The sequence below is a fragment of the Antennarius striatus genome, chromosome 5 (assembly GCF_040054535.1).
Source record: "Antennarius striatus isolate MH-2024 chromosome 5, ASM4005453v1, whole genome shotgun sequence".
NCBI lineage: Eukaryota > Metazoa > Chordata > Actinopteri > Lophiiformes > Antennariidae > Antennarius > Antennarius striatus.
This window is the reverse complement of record NC_090780.1, coordinates 17,246,054-17,264,122: the sequence shown is the minus strand read 5'-3', so window position 1 is coordinate 17,264,122 and position 18,069 is coordinate 17,246,054. Positions and strand designations below refer to the sequence as shown.

Below are 18,069 nucleotides of genomic sequence, written 5' to 3'. Positions count from 1 at the left end.
AGCTGTTCTGGTTATTTTTGCAGTGGTAGTTGTTGTCTCTAAGGATGTGTTCTTGCTACTTAGTAAGTTGAAACTGACCTTTTAGCTATTATAAGTCTCATAAAATTCACATTTACCTTGACAAAATACTGCAAAATGCTAATTACTCTGCACATTTTAATAGATTCAATTAAAATGTAACTTTTTACAATAAAACTATTTAAACACCAATTCTAAAAGATTCTTCTTCTAGAAATGTTTAAAAGTAGGATTCTGTTCCATTCCTGATCGAATGGATTTTATAACCTGACAAACATTTTCCATGGGTAGTTCACCGGAGCGCTCTCGCTCTTTAAATGTCATGAGACAACATCTGTTTAGATGTGGTGCTCCATTAAGACACTGGGATTGGCTATGATGAAATTATTTTTCTGATGTTTTAATAATTTCCATATGGATTCCAATTATTCGTGCACTATTTTTTTTTAAGGTTCAGTTTTATTTAAATTGTTTCAGAATGTAATGGAAAACAAAAACGCACACATTGTCTTTACTATCCTTTAAAACATTTCTTTACAATGTTCTATAATATCTCGAAGGCCACGTTATTTCTAGTAACTACATTGTTTGACTTCCTTAAATGCTCCTTTACATTTTTTGTACATTTTTCCCTTAAAAAAACCCAAACATGCTCACATTGCACTGTTCATAGAAAATACCCTTCCCATATAGAATAAAACATGTTACACAAGTTCTATTGCATATTAACAGTTAAAACATCTCTGCCCGGCAGAACTTGAGTTCAGACATCCAGAATCTTCCCTTTTTGGCTCAACAAAGGATAAACACAGCAGCACATTCCTGGAAACTGATCCTCCTCAGCTCTGGTTTTGTGCCTCAGCCACTTATGAGCTCAACAACTAATTAAAAACACACATAATGGGACGGTGGAGTCCCAGCAGACCCCAGAGCAACACGGCCGGACTGCAGGGAACAACTAACAGCAGGATGTTATCCAGGTGTCGGCGATGTAGGTGGAATGGCCAACAGCAAAGCACAGTCAGACTCTTGTGTTTGATGTATTTACAAACAAAAATAAATAAAATAAAAACCTCCAAAATAATGATTTATTTTTTAAAAAAACTACATGCAGCTGACCGATGTTTTACTCGCGGCCTCCTCCCATGATCTGCAACAGGAAGCTGAACAGGTAGATGATGTCCAAGTAGATGCTGAGGGTGGCAAAAATATATTCCTCTGGGCTGATGGTGTAGCGTTTGTTCCCTAACAGCAGCTGAGTGTCAAAAGCCAGGAACTGCAAAGGAGAACAGGAGGGTTCAAAAAAATGAAACCATCATTGAAGTGTAGTGAATTATCTCCCTCTTACCAGTGTGAAGAGGATGGCTCCTCCCACGGCGTAAATGGCGTGTAGCCAGGGAACCTGTGGTGTAAAATGGAAAGCATTACAAAACAACATGACAAGGATAGCAACATGCTAAAAGAGGACACTTCAGATCCTTGCTATCTTATCTCTGAGGCTAATCCCTCCTCACAAACACATTCAGCACTTGAGGATTTAACCTACAACTGGTGTTTACTTCATTATTCACCAGAATTATTTTAGGCCTCTTCTAGAAAGGTGTGTGAGGGTTTTTCAGGTGCAGGAGGTGAACTTACATAACCAAAAGGAACCACAATAGAGAGGGTGATGGAGCAGAGAAGCATGACCACACACAGCGAAAACAGGACCCCATGACAGGAAGTCACATCGATCTGAAACAGGGGACAGATTTCTCTCATTTAAACAGATCTGCACTTTCCTGCATTCCAAAGCTGAGACGAAAGGGTTTTTTTTTTTCTAACCTTGCTCTGGAAGCTGAAGATGGTGACAGAAAGACACACCAGAGATGTGATTCCCAGGCACAGAACCACTGATTTGGTGTTATAAAAGCTGGAGGAGGAGGAGAGGCGAGTCATCTTCATGTTCACATTCATAGAATCACAAATATGCGTTACCGCATCACAGAATGCATTTACCTCGACATAAATCCCATCATGAAGGCCATGCTCAAAGTCTGAAGGAAAAAAAATGTAGTGATTAAAGAATATGTTGTGTTGTTCTGTGTATTAGTGTTGTTGTCATGATGACGGACACTCACAAAGAGAATTAACAAAATTATATTCCAAGGAAACTGCCTCCTGTTTAGGAAAAAACAAACAGGGATTAACAAATGTATTCTAACACGTCTCCATATATTTAAATAATATCAGTTATTTATACTGCAAAGAAAGTTTACCTCAGATCTCCACAGCATGTCAGTGCGATATAAGTGCAAAAGAACATGAGACTGTAAAAAAAAAAAAAAAAAAAAGGGAAAAGCAATGAAACAATCTGATGGATGGAGGCGAAGATGTTATGAGAGTCGAGTGTTTTTTCTTACTAAGACGCCATGTACAAGCCGGGATGAGTCTGAATGAAGAACCTCACTGGGGTGCTATGGGGAGAAAAATGATTCCAATCATGTGTTAGACAAAATGATCCGATAAAACCTTTGTGTTTAAATGTTGATACACAAGAGCAGTTACCAAAAGGAGAAGACTGCAACAATGGCCACGGTCACCAGCAGCTGCACCATGAGGATGGCGTAGACCTGCAGGAGGACCGACATGTGTCATCATGTTTCCAGGGGGGATAACTTTCTCAGGTAACATGTGTACCTTCCTGATGAAGGTCTGTCTGATGGTCTTATCATCCCAGGCAAACTGGGCCTCCATGTCCTCATAGCCTGAGAGTAAGAGGAAAGCAGATGACTCAGAATTCAGATGACAGGATTCACACCGGAGGAAGTTTTACACAGCGAGTCATTCTATCGGGAGGAAACATTCATCCTTTGTTTTATGTCAGTTTTATGCTATTTTTACATGAATTAAGGTAGTTAATATCTAAGGAAAGGTGATACAATATATATTTTTGTTACCTGCTGTCGCCTCCTGATAGGTGGGGGGCTCATTGCCATTGGTGACCTGCTGGGATCAAATGATGGGAGAAAAACTATCTTTACAACTGGTGTCTTCTCCTTTCTTCATGCAGAGTCAATGACACATTAGATTACAATGTTGAACCTAAAACAATCTGTGTAGAATAAATAATACAAAACAGTGACTGTCATAAATTGAAATGACATTAAAATGTTGTGGATCCTCATACAAACCAATCACATCAATGTTCTCCGGCCATCGGGAAGAAAACTTTAAAGCATACCTTTCCTTTCTTCATGACTCCTGTGTTTCTGACGACCACTCTGACGTCACAGGTGAAGTACTGTACTGTATTAGTATTTGAAAACTAAACTGGACGTGTCAGCTCTTTTTTTCTGTTGTTTATGAAAGTTTATCCAGTCCTGTTCGACTGTAAGAGGAAAATCTGTAGAACAGTCGTTCCTCTGAATTTGTGTTCACTACACGGATTACAGCGCAGTTTTAAAAGCCTCCATGCGGTTAATCTCCCCCTAACCCTGATCCCGATGCCCCCCCCCCACCAGTGTCCCGATTGGTCCGGTCCGATTGGTTCAGGCCTTCCAAAACAGTAAAGTCAAATTGGACCGTACCACTGCTGCTGTTAAACAGGGGTGTCATGTACATAACTCTGCTGGCACAGACCGTCCCAACTGTGTTCCAGGACAGATAATCATCCTAGTACTTACCAGAAAGATTCAAACCACTGATATATCAGAGCTACATTAGCATTTTATTATTTCTATCATATCTATATACAATATATATAGTATATACAGTATATATAAATACATATATATATATATATATATATATATATATATATATATATATATTCATTATAATTATTCTCTATTAGTGATTGTATACATACACACACACGCGCGCATACATGCACATGGAGTACACATACTGTATGTTGTATTTGTAGATCAAATATCATCAAGAGTATAATTAAGAAAATCAACTTTTTACTTGTATTTAAAAATACTTCTAATTTTGTATTTCAATTTCTATAAATGGAATAAATTTAAGGATAAAGCAGGAATTATTTGGGTTTCATAATGTCATTGTCTTCTTAGGGCTGTAATTCAGTGAACAATTTGTGACATCACTTTTTGTGTAACATTGGTTTAGTAACAGACAAACCAGACTAATGAGATTGAAGCTAAGAACATTATTGGTTGTACAGACACACATAACCATTTAAATAATGTCATTTATGTTCCCAGTACGAACACTAGCTATAGAGCTGAAAAGAAACTCAACATTTCATTGTGAAAATTGTCTCAATTACTAATTACTGTACATAGACGCACCCTTTAGGGCTTGATAAAAATAATAGCACCCAGTTATTATCTGTGTCCTCTTTACTTCTCCTTTCCGATCCAAGAGGCCCTCCAGAAGCAGTTACTTCTCCAGCCTGTGCACTCCTGAGTGTTTTTCCTCTGTCCAAAACACTCATGTTTTGAGTATATCCCCAGTCTCACATTCGTGGCTTCAGTGCTTTCCACCATTCCTTTTCTAAAAATCAATGAACTTGGCTGTGGGAGTCAATTTTGATTCCTTGACCTTGTGGCAACTCTTAAAATAAGTCCAGTACTTGGCTAAAACGGCCAGGTCTTTGTCCTTGATCTTGATTTATTTATTACTTTTTTCATTCAAAGCCATTGTAATATTGTTGCCATGTGCTTATGATTCCTACAAACTCTATAATGCTGCAAAGCTTAATTATTTCACTGGTATCTTGATATATTATGTTACTTGTAGAGGAATACCATCAACTATTCTTCCTGTTCTTAAGTAAAGGGATTTCAATACTTCTTAACAACTTGCATATATTCACTCAATTTTGGGATGGAAGTATTTTTTTAACTGTGTTTTAGGCACTTTTAATACTTGACGTGCAAAAATAAAGAAATGTATAAAAACTGCTTCTTTTCCACTTAAACAAACAAACAAAAAAAAAGCGTCTGCGTGTTCATCAGTATGTCTTTTCTTCAATTCCACCTCATGAAGCATTCGTCGGACGCTTTCGAAAATGTTTTTCACATTTAAACACTAGATGGCGCCAGAAGACAGGAGTGCGTTTCTCAATGTAATGCGGCAAAAAAAAAAAAAAGGCCCACCGTGCAGGGGGATAATAATGTTGTCACTCGAATTTGTCATTCGCTGCTTTGCCGTAGGGAGGAAGCAGAGCTTTGGAGCTGAGTTGTGAGGCCAAATAGATGTAATCTGTCCTTCCAAATGGAACCCTGTTCCACGAGTATACCTGCAAAGAAAAGGAAAAGGGAACAACATATTATGCCGTGGAAACAACAGCAGCCTTTTAAAAATAAGACCTTTATATAATTATTTGGTGGATGACAATGTTGTAGACGATTTGCTGAACTGTTCACAGTACGTATTTGGCAAAAGGGTGTTCCTCTGTGATTCTGGGTCATGCATTCATGAAAAGTGAGGATTGTGTTACAATGAGAGCAGTAATAAAAGTGAAAGTTATTGAGTTATTTATTAAAATGAGTCACAGTTTCAGGTTTGATTCACTCCAAATTACTCGATCCATATTTACTTAAATATTCAATATTAGCTACAGTTTTTGTGTCAGTCCTGATAATTGTCTGTGTTGTGTCATAATTTCTAATTAAGTTTATCAGATAAAGAAGATTATAAACCATTATAAAGGCATTGAAAATATTTCCACAAGGTTAGAAACAAAATTAGATTCGTTCTCTTATGATTCTTACACCTTTTTTTTGGTGTTTGTGTATCAGAATGTCTTCTGTTTCATTTCTTTGACATCCTGTCACACAAGCAGATTAAACACACTGGGTTTTGTCCAAAATCTCCTTTATTGTTTACTGCGGAAAATTATAACAGTAGCTGTATCTCAAAGCACAATAAATTGATTGAAACCTGAACGATTCTAAAACTGTTAAATTGATGAGTCTAATTAAACAGGATTTCCAGAACCGACATTTGGAGAACGTGTTCTGAAGCTTATTATCCTGTCCAACAGGGGGCGCCAGATGGCCGAACCCTGATTCACAGAACTGTCTGGAACACTGGCTCACAGCTTCAGCACACATGACAGAAAGAACCCTCCTGGCGGGGTTTGTCAGAATAAAAGTTTATCTTTCTTTTAAATCAAGGACAGACACTAACTTTTTTTTTTTTTTTGTTCATTCATGTGGCTCAAATTCATTTGGATTTATTTTATCGCTTCGAGACCAGGAGACCAGGATGTTGGTCACTCCTGGAATTCATTCATTTAAGGAGTCACACCTTCTGCTGGATGTTTGAACTATAGTACACTATGAGGGAAGAACGTCAGAAACTGAAGGTCAGAGTTGCTGCTTATGATGAATGCACCCCACCTTACCCCCAAACTGACCTCAGAGTGCAGAGATACAGGACGGATAGAGGTGAAAGGTCACGGCTTCTTCTTAAACTGTCTGCTACCCTTCACGTGTGTGTGTACACACAAACACACACACACACATACACTTAATACAGACTCAAAACTCAAGTGACATCTCGTGTTCCAGTAATGCCCCTAATGGCTCTCATCCTGGTACGTGATTGGCTGACTCCCTCTGTTGCTAGGCTACAGCTCCACGTATGCCTTGGTAAAACTGAGGGGAGTAAAGCATTAAGGAAGAAAGGTTAAAAAAAAAAAAAGATGAGCACAAGGAATAAGGATATACAATGCTATTTTAATAATGGTATTTTATGATGCAACCATAAAACATTTACAAAATATTCATGGTGATGCAGCCAATTGACAATACAGTTAAATGAATGATATATCTTGAAATAAAAAGTTTACACTCAGAGTGCATGGTTCAAATGCTGCTTCCTGTTTGCAGTTTGTCAAGCAATCTATCATTTGTGACATACAGTAATTTAGTACTAACCTCATTTACATATCCAACAATCTGCAAACTAACAAGGGTTATATACAAAATTTACATCGAAGCACCCCGACATGTAACCCATCAGACACGGTCTAAAATGACCAATAATTACTCCCTGATACAAATACAATCCAAATTATTCTCATTTTTTAAAAATGCAGTCAATCCCGATTGGGTGATTTTGATAAAGTCAATATAGTGTGAAAATAGCTTATGTCATCTCAACAGGGCATTCACAAACCTCCAAACTGTATAGGGAACATTTCTATTGCTGTTTATATATCGATCTGAGAGATCCTCTGGATGCATGGAAAGTGCTCTGAACACAAGTAGCATTAATGTGCAGTAAGAAGTCATTGCTGGCAAATGTTTTGGGATGTTCCTTTTGAGTAGTGTTTCCTTCCTCTTGTTAGCTTTGTGAGCCGGATGGGAGAAGAGATCAACGTCTAGAGAGAAACAACAGACTCTTTCTTCTTTTTGGTCTTTGGAACAGAAAACTGGCTCTGACAAAACCCCAGGAGGGCGAGGTGATGACTTGATGGTCTGAGGTTCACTCGAAGAATCCGGGACAAAAAAAAAAAGACAGTCTGTATTTTTTTTACATTTTATTTAGCAATCCTGAAAACAACTGCAAGAGAAATGGTTCGTGGTTCAATCATCTTCACCCCATGCTGTGCCTACATTCTGATAGTTATTGTCCACAGCTTCAGACTTGGCACAGCCTTCCATCCTAAATGGGCCAGTGTGTACTGTTTGTGACAGGATGGCCTCGCATAGAGATGGTCCCCCCCCCCCAACAGACGCCTCAGTCCGCTTCGGATCTGCGAGCTCAAGGGTCTATACGGAAAGCTAAGAGCTTGTCGGAGTGATGGTTGTTCAGGGTGCGCAGGTCGGGCAGGCGTAGCAGCAACTTTGGGAAGAGGGTGGTGTCGTCAAGGCGGCGACTGGTGATGATAGAGCGCAGAGCTTTTATGAGGTTCTCCTGCAGCTGCTCCACCGCCCCTACCTCCACAATGCCAGAACGATCTGGAAGGAGAGGGAAGAAATTGGAATTAGACTCAAAGACACGTTCGAGTGCGGTATTTGATTGCATGTCAATCAAACCAAATGTGTAAATGTGCGTACCAGCAGAGACCAGCACGACCGCCATGAACAGGGCCATTTCATCGGGCTCCAGACCCAAAGATCCAAGCTTCTCACTGAACTCAAACATGGCGTCCAGTAGTGAGCCCATGCCGAGGGCCCTCAGCGAAGCCAGAGAGTACGTCTGCCCATTGAGGAAGGTCACTGTCCTCTCCTTTGGGTCAAACAGTGAGCAGAACCTCACCATCAGAACCTGCAGACAAGAACAAGACCAGGTCAGCACTGGGAAGAAAAAAAAAGTAGAGAAAAACTCCGACAGTCCTGCCAACAGATTTAACTGGGCGTACCTGAAAGGTGCCAGATTTCAGCAGCATGACCTGATCGTGCTGGCTGAGATTCTGGAATCCTGGGATGCTCTTTGCAAACTCCACCACTTCTTTAACAGCAGGAGTGAAGCACTGGGAGAAAGACTCCCACACCTCCTGACTGGAGCGACTGGCTGGCGCCACGGGGCAGGAGTTGAGAGGACAGGCCTGTGGAGGAGAAGGGGAGAAGACATTAAAGGCAGTGCTTTGGACTTTTTTTTAAAGTTATCATTAAAGTTGTATTTATATTTACATATTCAACAATGGAAATCTCTCTCACCAGCACTTTGGCGCCTCCATTTAGCTTCCAGGGACAAGGACTCTGGTTCTGGGAAGTCCTGGCTAGGTGGCTGTTCTGATTGGTCGGGTAGGAGTGCGTTGATAGGCTGCCGCTGAAGGGGCACTGACTCCGATGGGAAGACAATGAGTACTTGGCGTTGTCTACATTCATGTTGGTGGGGATGTCCTGGGTGCTGGGGCAGTTGGAGTGGGCGGGGTAGCCCGATATACGGTTCGCCTGCTCCCCTTGAACTGGGTACTGAGTCTGGGCGTCTAAGGTTGACAGGGAAGCTTCCTGCGCTGAACTGTTCTGGAAAGACGAAGCGTCGACGTTGCCGTTGCTAGCAACCATTTTGGGCGGTTTCTCATCAGTGTTCATTAAGCCGCCACGGTAGGGCGGCGCTATGGAGCCCGTTCCGTCATTGGTCTGGGTCTGTGGACTGCAGGGGGCATTGGGGGGAGGCGACATCTCCATTTCCATGGAAGCGGATTCATTGAGACTGTTCATGTAGCTTTGCATCTCATCCAATAGTCTCTGCTTCTCGCGTTTGGGAATACGCCCAAAACGTACAGCTGAGGACAAAAACAAGAAGATGAGTTAACGTTTTAGGAGCAACGAGAATCGATGGTGCTGCCAGCTCCTTACTGGCAGGAAATTTATGATTAGTCAGCAGCAGAAAACCATTTTCACTTTCAAACACGAAGGATTTACCACTGACAGCTGTGCCATATGTGGATTACACATCTTTGACTGTCTCCTCTGTCCCTGACTACGCTCTGGCCATCACAGCTGATTCACTGCAATATGACCGCTTAAGCCTTCATCTCACTCCACTGCCTCCTCCTCCTCCTCGCCAGCCTATCCTCCTTTGCCCCCTGTTACTGCTGCACCTCCACTGACATCCCTATTTATAGCACACTGTGTGCTGCTGCTAACCCCCCACCCGCACGCACGCACACACACACACACACACACACACACACACACACACACACACACACACACACACACACACACACACATCATCTTCTAGTCTCTTTTTCAGCACAAGTAGGTCACTGGGTCAACAGCTCTTAACATGATGTCATTAATAAAGTGACAGTGATTGAGAAGTGAGAATCTCAGAATGACAGTGGAAGCAGGTAAGAGAGGTGAAGAGGGGTGGGGGTGGGGGGTTGAAGTTGAAAAAAATCCAGCGGATCAAATTGAATTTGTCGTCAGGTAGAAGACGTGACATTAAAATGTAGAAATGGATTTTTAAAAACATGAGGAAATAACGTGAGAAATGGTTGATAATAGAGTTTCCTCTTATGTGACCAGGTGCATAAGAAGGTAATTTTTCACTGCTGCTTTTTTGGCATTTTTGGGTCAGCTAAAAATGTTATATCCAGACACAAATATGATTTATTATCACCCAGTTTAACCGCATCCCAGGAGATCGGCTCTCTGCAACTAAATAATGCAGAAGAGCAGATCGTTTGTCTCCTTTTAATTTGGATTCAAATACTTCATGATTAACGGCGTAGAATAACGTCACATCAGAAATGATGTGCTTGAATGTCAGAGCTTGAAAGAAAAAAATGAAGAAACGGGTAAGGTTGTCCGTCTTGGGTGAACACGCGGGGTAATCAACAACTAACTCTGTGCCCCAATTTCCCAAAATAAACTGTATTTGTCACAGTTTCTGTCTGACTGATGACTACTGGGACTCCACAGCTCCTCTCACCATAAATCAGACACTGGGGCTGGAACAGAGGACGACAGGAACAAAAGAGAAAAGGAGGCGAATGGAGAGAGAGGAAAAAGAGCAGAAAATGGAATTCTGTGATGGGGAGAAAGAGCTATTTTGAAATCTATCACTACACCTGACACATCCATGCAACCCTGTCAACCCAGAGCTAATCTTCTCCTTTCCACTACGAAAAAATAAATAGTTCTCATTTCTTTTAACATCAGTATCTCAGTATCTCCTTCAGAGACGTCAGTGTTGTCTCTTACCATCTCTGGACATGCCCACAGAGAGACACTTCTTAAAGCGGCAGTGCTGGCACCGGTTTCTGTTCATGCGCATGATGAGACACTTCTCATTCTTGACACACATCTTGTAGTGGATGTTCTGCTGGATGCTGCGTCTGAAGAATCCCTGTAGACGGATGAATAAAGAAGACATTAAAGGGTGTCTGTTTCCGTGTTTGCACCAAACGGAGCACCGGTGTGCGTCATAATTCCACCGTTGTTCCCTCTCACCTTGCATCCTTCACATGCGTGCACACCATAGTGGAACCCAGACGCGATGTCACCGCACACCTTACACAGCAGCACCATACCGCCGGTCTCTGTGGAAGACGAACACGTGTAATCATGGTGAGAGAGAGAAACGGCGTGTGAACATCGACTGTAACAAAAGAAAGTAGGTGGCTACTTACTGGTGAATGTGCCAGTGAAACCACAAGGTCTTTTGGCCACAGTGGGGTGGTTGTAGTTCGAAGATGATCCCGTTGTTATTTGGGCAACTGGGGTATTTACTTCAGGAAATTGAAAGACCATTTGAGGGGAACGATTTCCTCCCCCTTGTTCGCCTCTTTGCTTCAGGGCCCCAATCTCCTGAAAGGAGACACCCTCTGGGGATGAGGGCTGCGAGTGGGAGGAGGGCGACTGGGTTTGGTATCCACTTGAAGGGCTGCCAGGACTCGGGCTGGCACTCCCTGACGAGCCTGCGTACAAGATAACACCACCTGGAGGAGCATAGAGGAGCAAAATGTCAGCTCACTCATCTTTATCTGCACGGTGTTCACATGAAGACAGTGAGTGGGAGGGTTGTGCAACGCTCCACTTTGATTCAGTCATTTTGTTTGGCAGAGTTACACCATCAGATAAAACTATATAACAAGGCAGACAGAAACTGCAACATCCTGCGACACCCCTGAATTGAAAATTTTACCCTGACCTACTTTCATAGGTCAGGGTCATTTAATAAAAGACCCATGATCCAACATGTACACGGTGCATTCTATTTGTCATGGGGTTTCAGAGATGTGTACCTAAAAAGGTATAAAAGTGAAAATGTGAAATGTGACCTTGACCTAGGTTTTCAAGATCAAGGTTGGGATCTGATTTTTATCCCCTTTGCCTCCCTGAATAAAACGCCTTTTGTTTTGTCTTCCTGTCTTATCCGGTTCCTGAAATATGTGCGAAAATATCTATCTAAAAAATATCAACTTAAAATGAGATGATGACCTTGACCTTGTTTTCTCAAGGTCAAGGTCATAATCTCATTTTCATCCCCTTTGCCGCCCGAGTAATGTGCTTTTGTTTCTTCTTTCTATCTGCAACGATTGTGAAGATATTTGGTGGACCGACGGATGGACAAACACTGACAATTACAATACATCACCGCTTCACGAGATGTAACAAGACAGTCAGAGACTGCAACATCCCGCGACACCCCCTGAATTCATCAACCTACTTCTTTTAAGTAAGAACTGACTTGTACTGACTTGATCTTTCTGCAGTTTATGTATTTATAGGGTTTGCTTTGCTTTGATCGATGGTTGATCTATCTCCTTTAATCCTTTGTTCAGTCTCCTTGTGCACAAGGTGACATTCTTTGTTACGTCATTCAGCTAGTGGTTTGATCTATGGTCCTTGTTACATGTGTGCATACTAGCTAACTAACTAGCTAACATATTTGTTACAGAAAAAATTGAAAGTGCAAGTTATTAAACCATGCGCACATGCCACTATTAGTAGACAATCTTTTAAGTTTTCCAAAGGTCAAGGTCATCATATTGTTTTTGCTTCCTTGACCTCTGATTTTCAAAGTTTTTATTGGCCGTCTCCAGAATATTGCACCCTAAAAGATACAAAAGTGGTAAGTTGACATTGACCTAGTTTTCCAAAGGTGAAAGTCATCATCACATTTTAGTGCCTCTGGCTAAATATGCTGCTTTTTGTTTTGTGTTTATATATATAATCAGCTTTCAGAGATGTGTACCTAAAAAGGTATACAAGTGAAAATTTGACCTAGTTCTTCAAGGTCAAGGTTGTGATTTAATTTTCATTCCCTTGCCTCCCTGAATATTATGCCTTTTGTTTAGTCTTTCTGTCTTATCCGATTCCTGAGATATGTGTAAAATAAATGCACAAAAGTTTAAATTTGACCTTGACCTAGTTTTTTTCAAAGTCAAGTTCATCATCTCATTTTCATCCCCTTTGCTGCCTGAGTAATGTGCTTTTTGTTTCATCTTTCTATCTGCAACGGTTGTGAAGATATTTGGTGGACGGACAATTACAACAATAAAGAAAGCCTTAGTCATTCTGACATTTTATTTCATAGAGACATCATTGAATGAAAAGTACCATTTTTAAAAAAAACGGCATTATTTACCTATAACTTTATATTTTAAGGTCTAATAATGTAGTTGTTGTTTTTTTGGCCAAAGTTCAATTTTGCAAAACATATTTCCAAGGAATTTTGCTAAAATAAAAAAAATAATTCAAAAAACTGGTCTGTGGAATGTGCATCACCATAAAAAAAAAATATATATATATATAATGATAATGAGAGTGAGTCACCGCGCATTCACCAGCAGTGGCATAGAAAGATGTTCCAACTTAATTTCGGCATGTCACGCCGAGTTGGAAATGCCCTATTACCCCTCAACACAACACCGATCCCCCGCCCCTTATTTTGCAGACTGTTCTTCCTGCCAGATGAAGGACCGCCTGTCACGTGCGTGAGCCAGCCAGCCCCCCCCCCCCCCCCTGCCTGCTCGCTTTCAGTTCGGAGCCTGTCCTCCAGCCTCCCACCCCCTCCCTTCCTTCTCCTCCCTCCCTCCCTCACTGTTTTGGCTGCGGGCCCAGCAGACCCATCTATCCGCTAGCCACCTGACCGGGAGCTCACATGGACTCTTGACACAGTTCCCGCCCGGCTCACAAGGCTCTTTGCGCAGTCCCGTGTAGACAACAGCAGCAGTATAATAACAAGCGCTAGGACTGATCACGTTTGGACCAGAGAGGGTTTAATGCTGTAAATACAGGCGGGGGGGGGGGGGAGAGCAGCACACAGCTTGTAGTCTTTTACATTCCACTCTCCATAGGTATTATGCACAAGTCACATTGCTGCTATTTTGACACATGATGATTTCATTGATTTCACACAGTTAAAGTCTTTTTTTTTTATTTTTGATTTATCCATCACGATTTTAGGCAATTACGTCATGTGTAGGAGTAGGAAATGAAAACCAATCATTTGACAAATTCTAAGATTGACATTGATTTAATGTAAGAAATTATGATGACATTTAACAAAAATAATGACAAACCATTTGTCTATTTATAAAGTCGTGCTCTTATCGAACATCTTAATAATAAATATCTTTGGTATTTGCTCTACTTTTCAGTTGCTACAGCAGCAAAGAATTCATGAGAATTCATCCATAAAATTTCACATTCTCTATTCAAAATCTCTGACTATTATTTATTATCAATTTTGGGATACATCCTCCATTAGTGGAGGATATATTTATCAGCAGAGCTCAGCAACACAAACATCTGCTCCAGTTTTTTCCAGCACGTTATTGCAGTTCAATTAGAACATGTGACCGAGTGCATCTGACTGTAGTGGCTGCCTTATCTTAAGTACTGGCAATAATACCCTTGGGTCGTCTCTGTTGTCATTATGTGTGCACACAAGGACTTTGAATCATCTGAGGAAAAATCCTCCCTTGTCTTTTGTGCTTCCTTTCCTTGAGAAAACATGTGCTGCGTTTCTGTTGAGCTCTAAGTACCTCCTTAATTCCTCTGCTCACACGTGTTGACACTGAATGCAATGGACTCAAAGTTGTGATGTGTGTGTGTGTGTGTGTGTGTGTGTGTGTGTGTGTGTGTGTGTGTGTGTGTGTGTGTGTGTGTGTGTGTGTGTGCACGGTGGCAGCTCCAGTGTCAGACTGCGGCTTCACTTCGCACACATAAGTTACATGTGCCTGTGCGCTGAGCTGCCATGAGACAGATGAAGTTTAGCACCTGCACGTTAACTCCACACCCACGTTCACACACTCCTCCCCTCTGGCACAACACATTCCATATTCTCCTAGTAATCCTTTCCTGGAATCTGGTTTGACGGGATACGAGACAGAGCGCTGGACATATCATCTGTGCTGCTCTCAGGCACAGGTTACAACATGTGACCCATGTGTTCATACAGTCAGACAGTCTAAACACAACTGTCACAGCGCCCCTCCCTTCACTTCCCACCCCCCTGGACATGCATGTATAGCAGAGGAAAAGCATACACATTATGCTCAAGAGTTATTGTTGGGGCAGTGGGTGGGTGTGTGTGTGTGTGGGGCGGGGGATGGCGGGGGTGTGATCCCTCTTAACTCCAATTTGTCAGTCCTCCTGCATGTGAACATTTACTCTGTGCATGAGCAGCAAGACCCACAACACGTGAATCAGCTGACCTCATGTTTTGTGTTCATTTCTGAAGCACTTTGGAGGCAAACAGACCCACAATGCAAGAGTTGGTTTGGTATTTTATCAGATCAACACCCTGTGACATTTACTGATGTATCAGTAATTAATAAAACATTAAACATCAAATGCCTGAGGTGACACTTTGAAAAGGACTCATAGGTTTGGATATAGCCGAATAGAAGAAGCATGTTTTACTGTTTTACATGTTTACTCAGACAGAAATTCTACCTGTCACCTGAGTCTAATTGGGCTTCATTGAATGAATTAGCCAGGTGTGATCATCTGTCGAGCCGACTGACACATGGAAACTGAACTGAGTCGGGATTGATGTCAGAACTCAGCACTGATTTCAACACTTAAATTGTAAATAAATTGTATTTAGGTAACAAGGTGCACTATTAAGGATCTTCAAAGTTGATGTCTTCTTTTTTAACAAGATTAAAATAATTCCAAAACACTATGAAGTAACATCCATCGCTCATATCACAGAGCCAAAGTTATGCATACTGGAATTCTGCGATAATGTTAACTACAGAGTTTAATCCTGAGTCAGTGAACATGATCCTGTGGTTGACTGGCTTTATCAGAACGTCCAGCAGCACGATGAACTGGTATGTAACTTGTGTAGAAGTACTCTTCTTTCTGACTGCTGTATGGTCTGCTGATTTTGCGTGCAGAAGTGAAGTATGTCCTATGTGAATCTGTTCACAGTTCATGCAGATCCTTTTGAGATTAGTGGGAAACAGTGTTGAACTTTCTGTACTTGGAACACAACATCCTAAAAAGCCATTTAGTTTCAATATGTGGTATTCGGACAGACACCTGTATGGGTGATACTTGCACATGTCTAAACAAAAAAACAAAACAAAAAAAACAGTAGAAAAAAAACCCTAAATGAAAAATGTAATGAAAACTAACTAAAACACCACATATAAGAGGAAAAACGTGTAGTTTTGATTTTGACACGTCCTGACTCCCTGATGACGCTCTTATCAATCAGTGCTGCAAAATAAAGGCTCATCAACGCGCTGCTATCAGGGGATCTCAGTACCACTGACAACATGACCCAAAACCCAGTTTGAATATGTAGGTTAATATACCATCTGAGACACTAGATGTGATCTGAATTTAACGAGGCGTATTGTCATTAATCGCTCATGAAACTTTTAAACAGGTATAGTAACCATGCTGGCACACGGAAGCCGTTAAACCTGTTTGACCCATTGACCAAACTATCAACAAATTGACAGGAAACACCGTGCGAACTGAGCGCGAGCTCGGACGGAGCGCCCGGGAGGGGCGGGGCGAAGAGGGGAGGGGAGGGGCGGGGCGAGAAGGGGAAGCTTGGGAATCAAGGGCGGCACGTGGACTCTGAGGCTGTGTACACGTGCTGAGGACCCGGGGCTGAGTAACTGCGCAGAAGAATTAGACGCATGCTTCTCAGTTGTTATCACGACTGTTTCTACCGGGGGATGAGAAGACGTGACAGTTATAGTTATCACGTACTCTGGAAAGACGTTATTCATGTCTTATGATTAGTTAACAAGAATCAATTTATGGATTTCAGTCTTGAATAGATGAATAAATTCCGGGATGTCATTCCAGGCCAAAACCAGCACAAGAATCGGGAAAAAAAAAAAAAATTGGCAGCAGTGAGTCGTTTTGTAGGCGTGACTGCTCCTTTAAGACGATTTGGAAAAAAAACAACAAGTTCAAATGACTCATATGAGTTTTAAAAAAAAAAAAAAAAAAGTTTGCGCTTCAAATATTAGCAGGTTATTTGCTAGAGACCAAACTGGAATGAAAACATGTGAAAAGTAAATAAATGACTGAATTATATTCTCCACAAACCACGTGACAGAGGCGCGTGTGGGGCAGAAACGTGCCCGGTCGGGGTCGTTTTGGGTCTCGCGCTTCACGTGAGTTTGTTTACAAGTGGAGAATCGGAAGTCCGCTGCAAGGAGGGGGGGAAGGGGGGCTTCCCTCACTCACCTCTAAACTAGAGCCCAGAGGCATTAACAACGGGCCGTGGTACCGTCATCTCAGTCACCACAGATTACATTTATTACCGATCACAGCAAACAGGCGGTTCAAAACACACAACTCAAGTCGTACAGAAAATGAGCAATAAACTGATAAATATATCATATATACAGAGGTTATATTTCCATACAGAAAGCGCAGTGGAATCTACTCATGTGAAGCACAAATAAAAGACACCCAAAACTGAAAAATAATTCTAAAGTGGACTTAAAACAAAACTGCACTTACCACCAGGGCTATTCTCCATGTTTCCCAGTCGATGGATGTCGTTCAGATGTTCCGTGATGTTTAATTGCAGACGTTTAATGCTGCCTTTGCTCGAGTTTCGTTGATGTGGGTGAGAGTGTCATGGACAGCCGAAGCAGACAGAGAGTATCCAGAATCTGAGACCGGCGGTGTCCCCAAGGCATTGGGTTTCTCCACAAAATGCGGTCAGCGCAGGAAAAAAAACCAACAACAGTAGAAATGCTTTAACGAATATTAGCGCAGATCTCTTTCTCTTCAAAATGGAGAAAAAAAAGACTTCCGATAATGAACCGTCTACGCAACCTAACGACGCAAGGTAGGCTCTCACTCACTAGGGCTCCTGTAATTTACTGAGGTCGCTCAGCATTCAGCTACTTGCCATGTACAGTCACCATTAAAACATGACCGGGGTGGAAGTAGTTTAAACACTCCCCACTCATCAATATGGAACACGCGTCCTAAAATAACCAGCACGTTTTCAGGTGCCTGAGGAATGTGACCAGTTTTTTTTTTTTTTTCCCTGTTCTCTTTTTTTTGTTTGCCTCGTCAGCCGCCTGTTTATTGATGTGTATCAGGATCTCTCTCCCTCTCTCTCCCTCTCTCTCCCTCTCTCTCTCTCTCTCTCTGTCACGCTCTGTGAAATTCACCCGCCTCCTTTTCTCGTGCT

The 18,069-nt window shown here is 41.7% G+C and overlaps 2 protein-coding genes across 5 annotated transcripts; both read right to left on the bottom strand.

Annotated features, from left to right (window-relative positions):
* Window positions 1–447: 447 nt before the first annotated feature.
* On the bottom strand, window positions 448–3,460 carry faim2b (Fas apoptotic inhibitory molecule 2b). Of its 4 annotated transcripts, none has more exons than XM_068315677.1 (12): window positions 3,242–3,460; window positions 2,958–3,006; window positions 2,698–2,765; window positions 2,566–2,630; window positions 2,421–2,474; window positions 2,277–2,327; window positions 2,139–2,178; window positions 2,017–2,054; window positions 1,843–1,930; window positions 1,657–1,752; window positions 1,367–1,420; window positions 448–1,294 (listed from the first exon to the last, which is right to left on the bottom strand). In XM_068315677.1, the coding sequence occupies exons 1-12, from the start codon at window positions 3,254–3,256 to the stop codon at window positions 1,145–1,147; spliced, it is 768 nt and encodes a 255-aa protein (XP_068171778.1). In that variant the 5' UTR covers window positions 3,257–3,460; the 3' UTR covers window positions 448–1,144. The 4 variants fall into 4 exon arrangements, with proteins under 4 accessions (XP_068171778.1, XP_068171779.1, XP_068171776.1 ...); XM_068315678.1 differs by having other exon boundaries at window positions 2,958–3,003; XM_068315675.1 differs by having other exon boundaries at window positions 2,017–2,178.
* Window positions 3,461–6,690: 3,230 nt separating this feature from the next.
* On the bottom strand, window positions 6,691–17,928 carry LOC137595494 (nuclear receptor subfamily 1 group D member 1-like). Its single transcript, XM_068315655.1, has 8 exons — window positions 17,385–17,928; window positions 11,066–11,374; window positions 10,887–10,975; window positions 10,638–10,782; window positions 8,640–9,211; window positions 8,342–8,527; window positions 8,037–8,247; window positions 6,691–7,937 (listed from the first exon to the last, which is right to left on the bottom strand). The coding sequence occupies exons 1-8, from the start codon at window positions 17,401–17,403 to the stop codon at window positions 7,741–7,743; spliced, it is 1,728 nt and encodes a 575-aa protein (XP_068171756.1). The 5' UTR covers window positions 17,404–17,928; the 3' UTR covers window positions 6,691–7,740.
* Window positions 17,929–18,069: the final 141 nt, after the last annotated feature.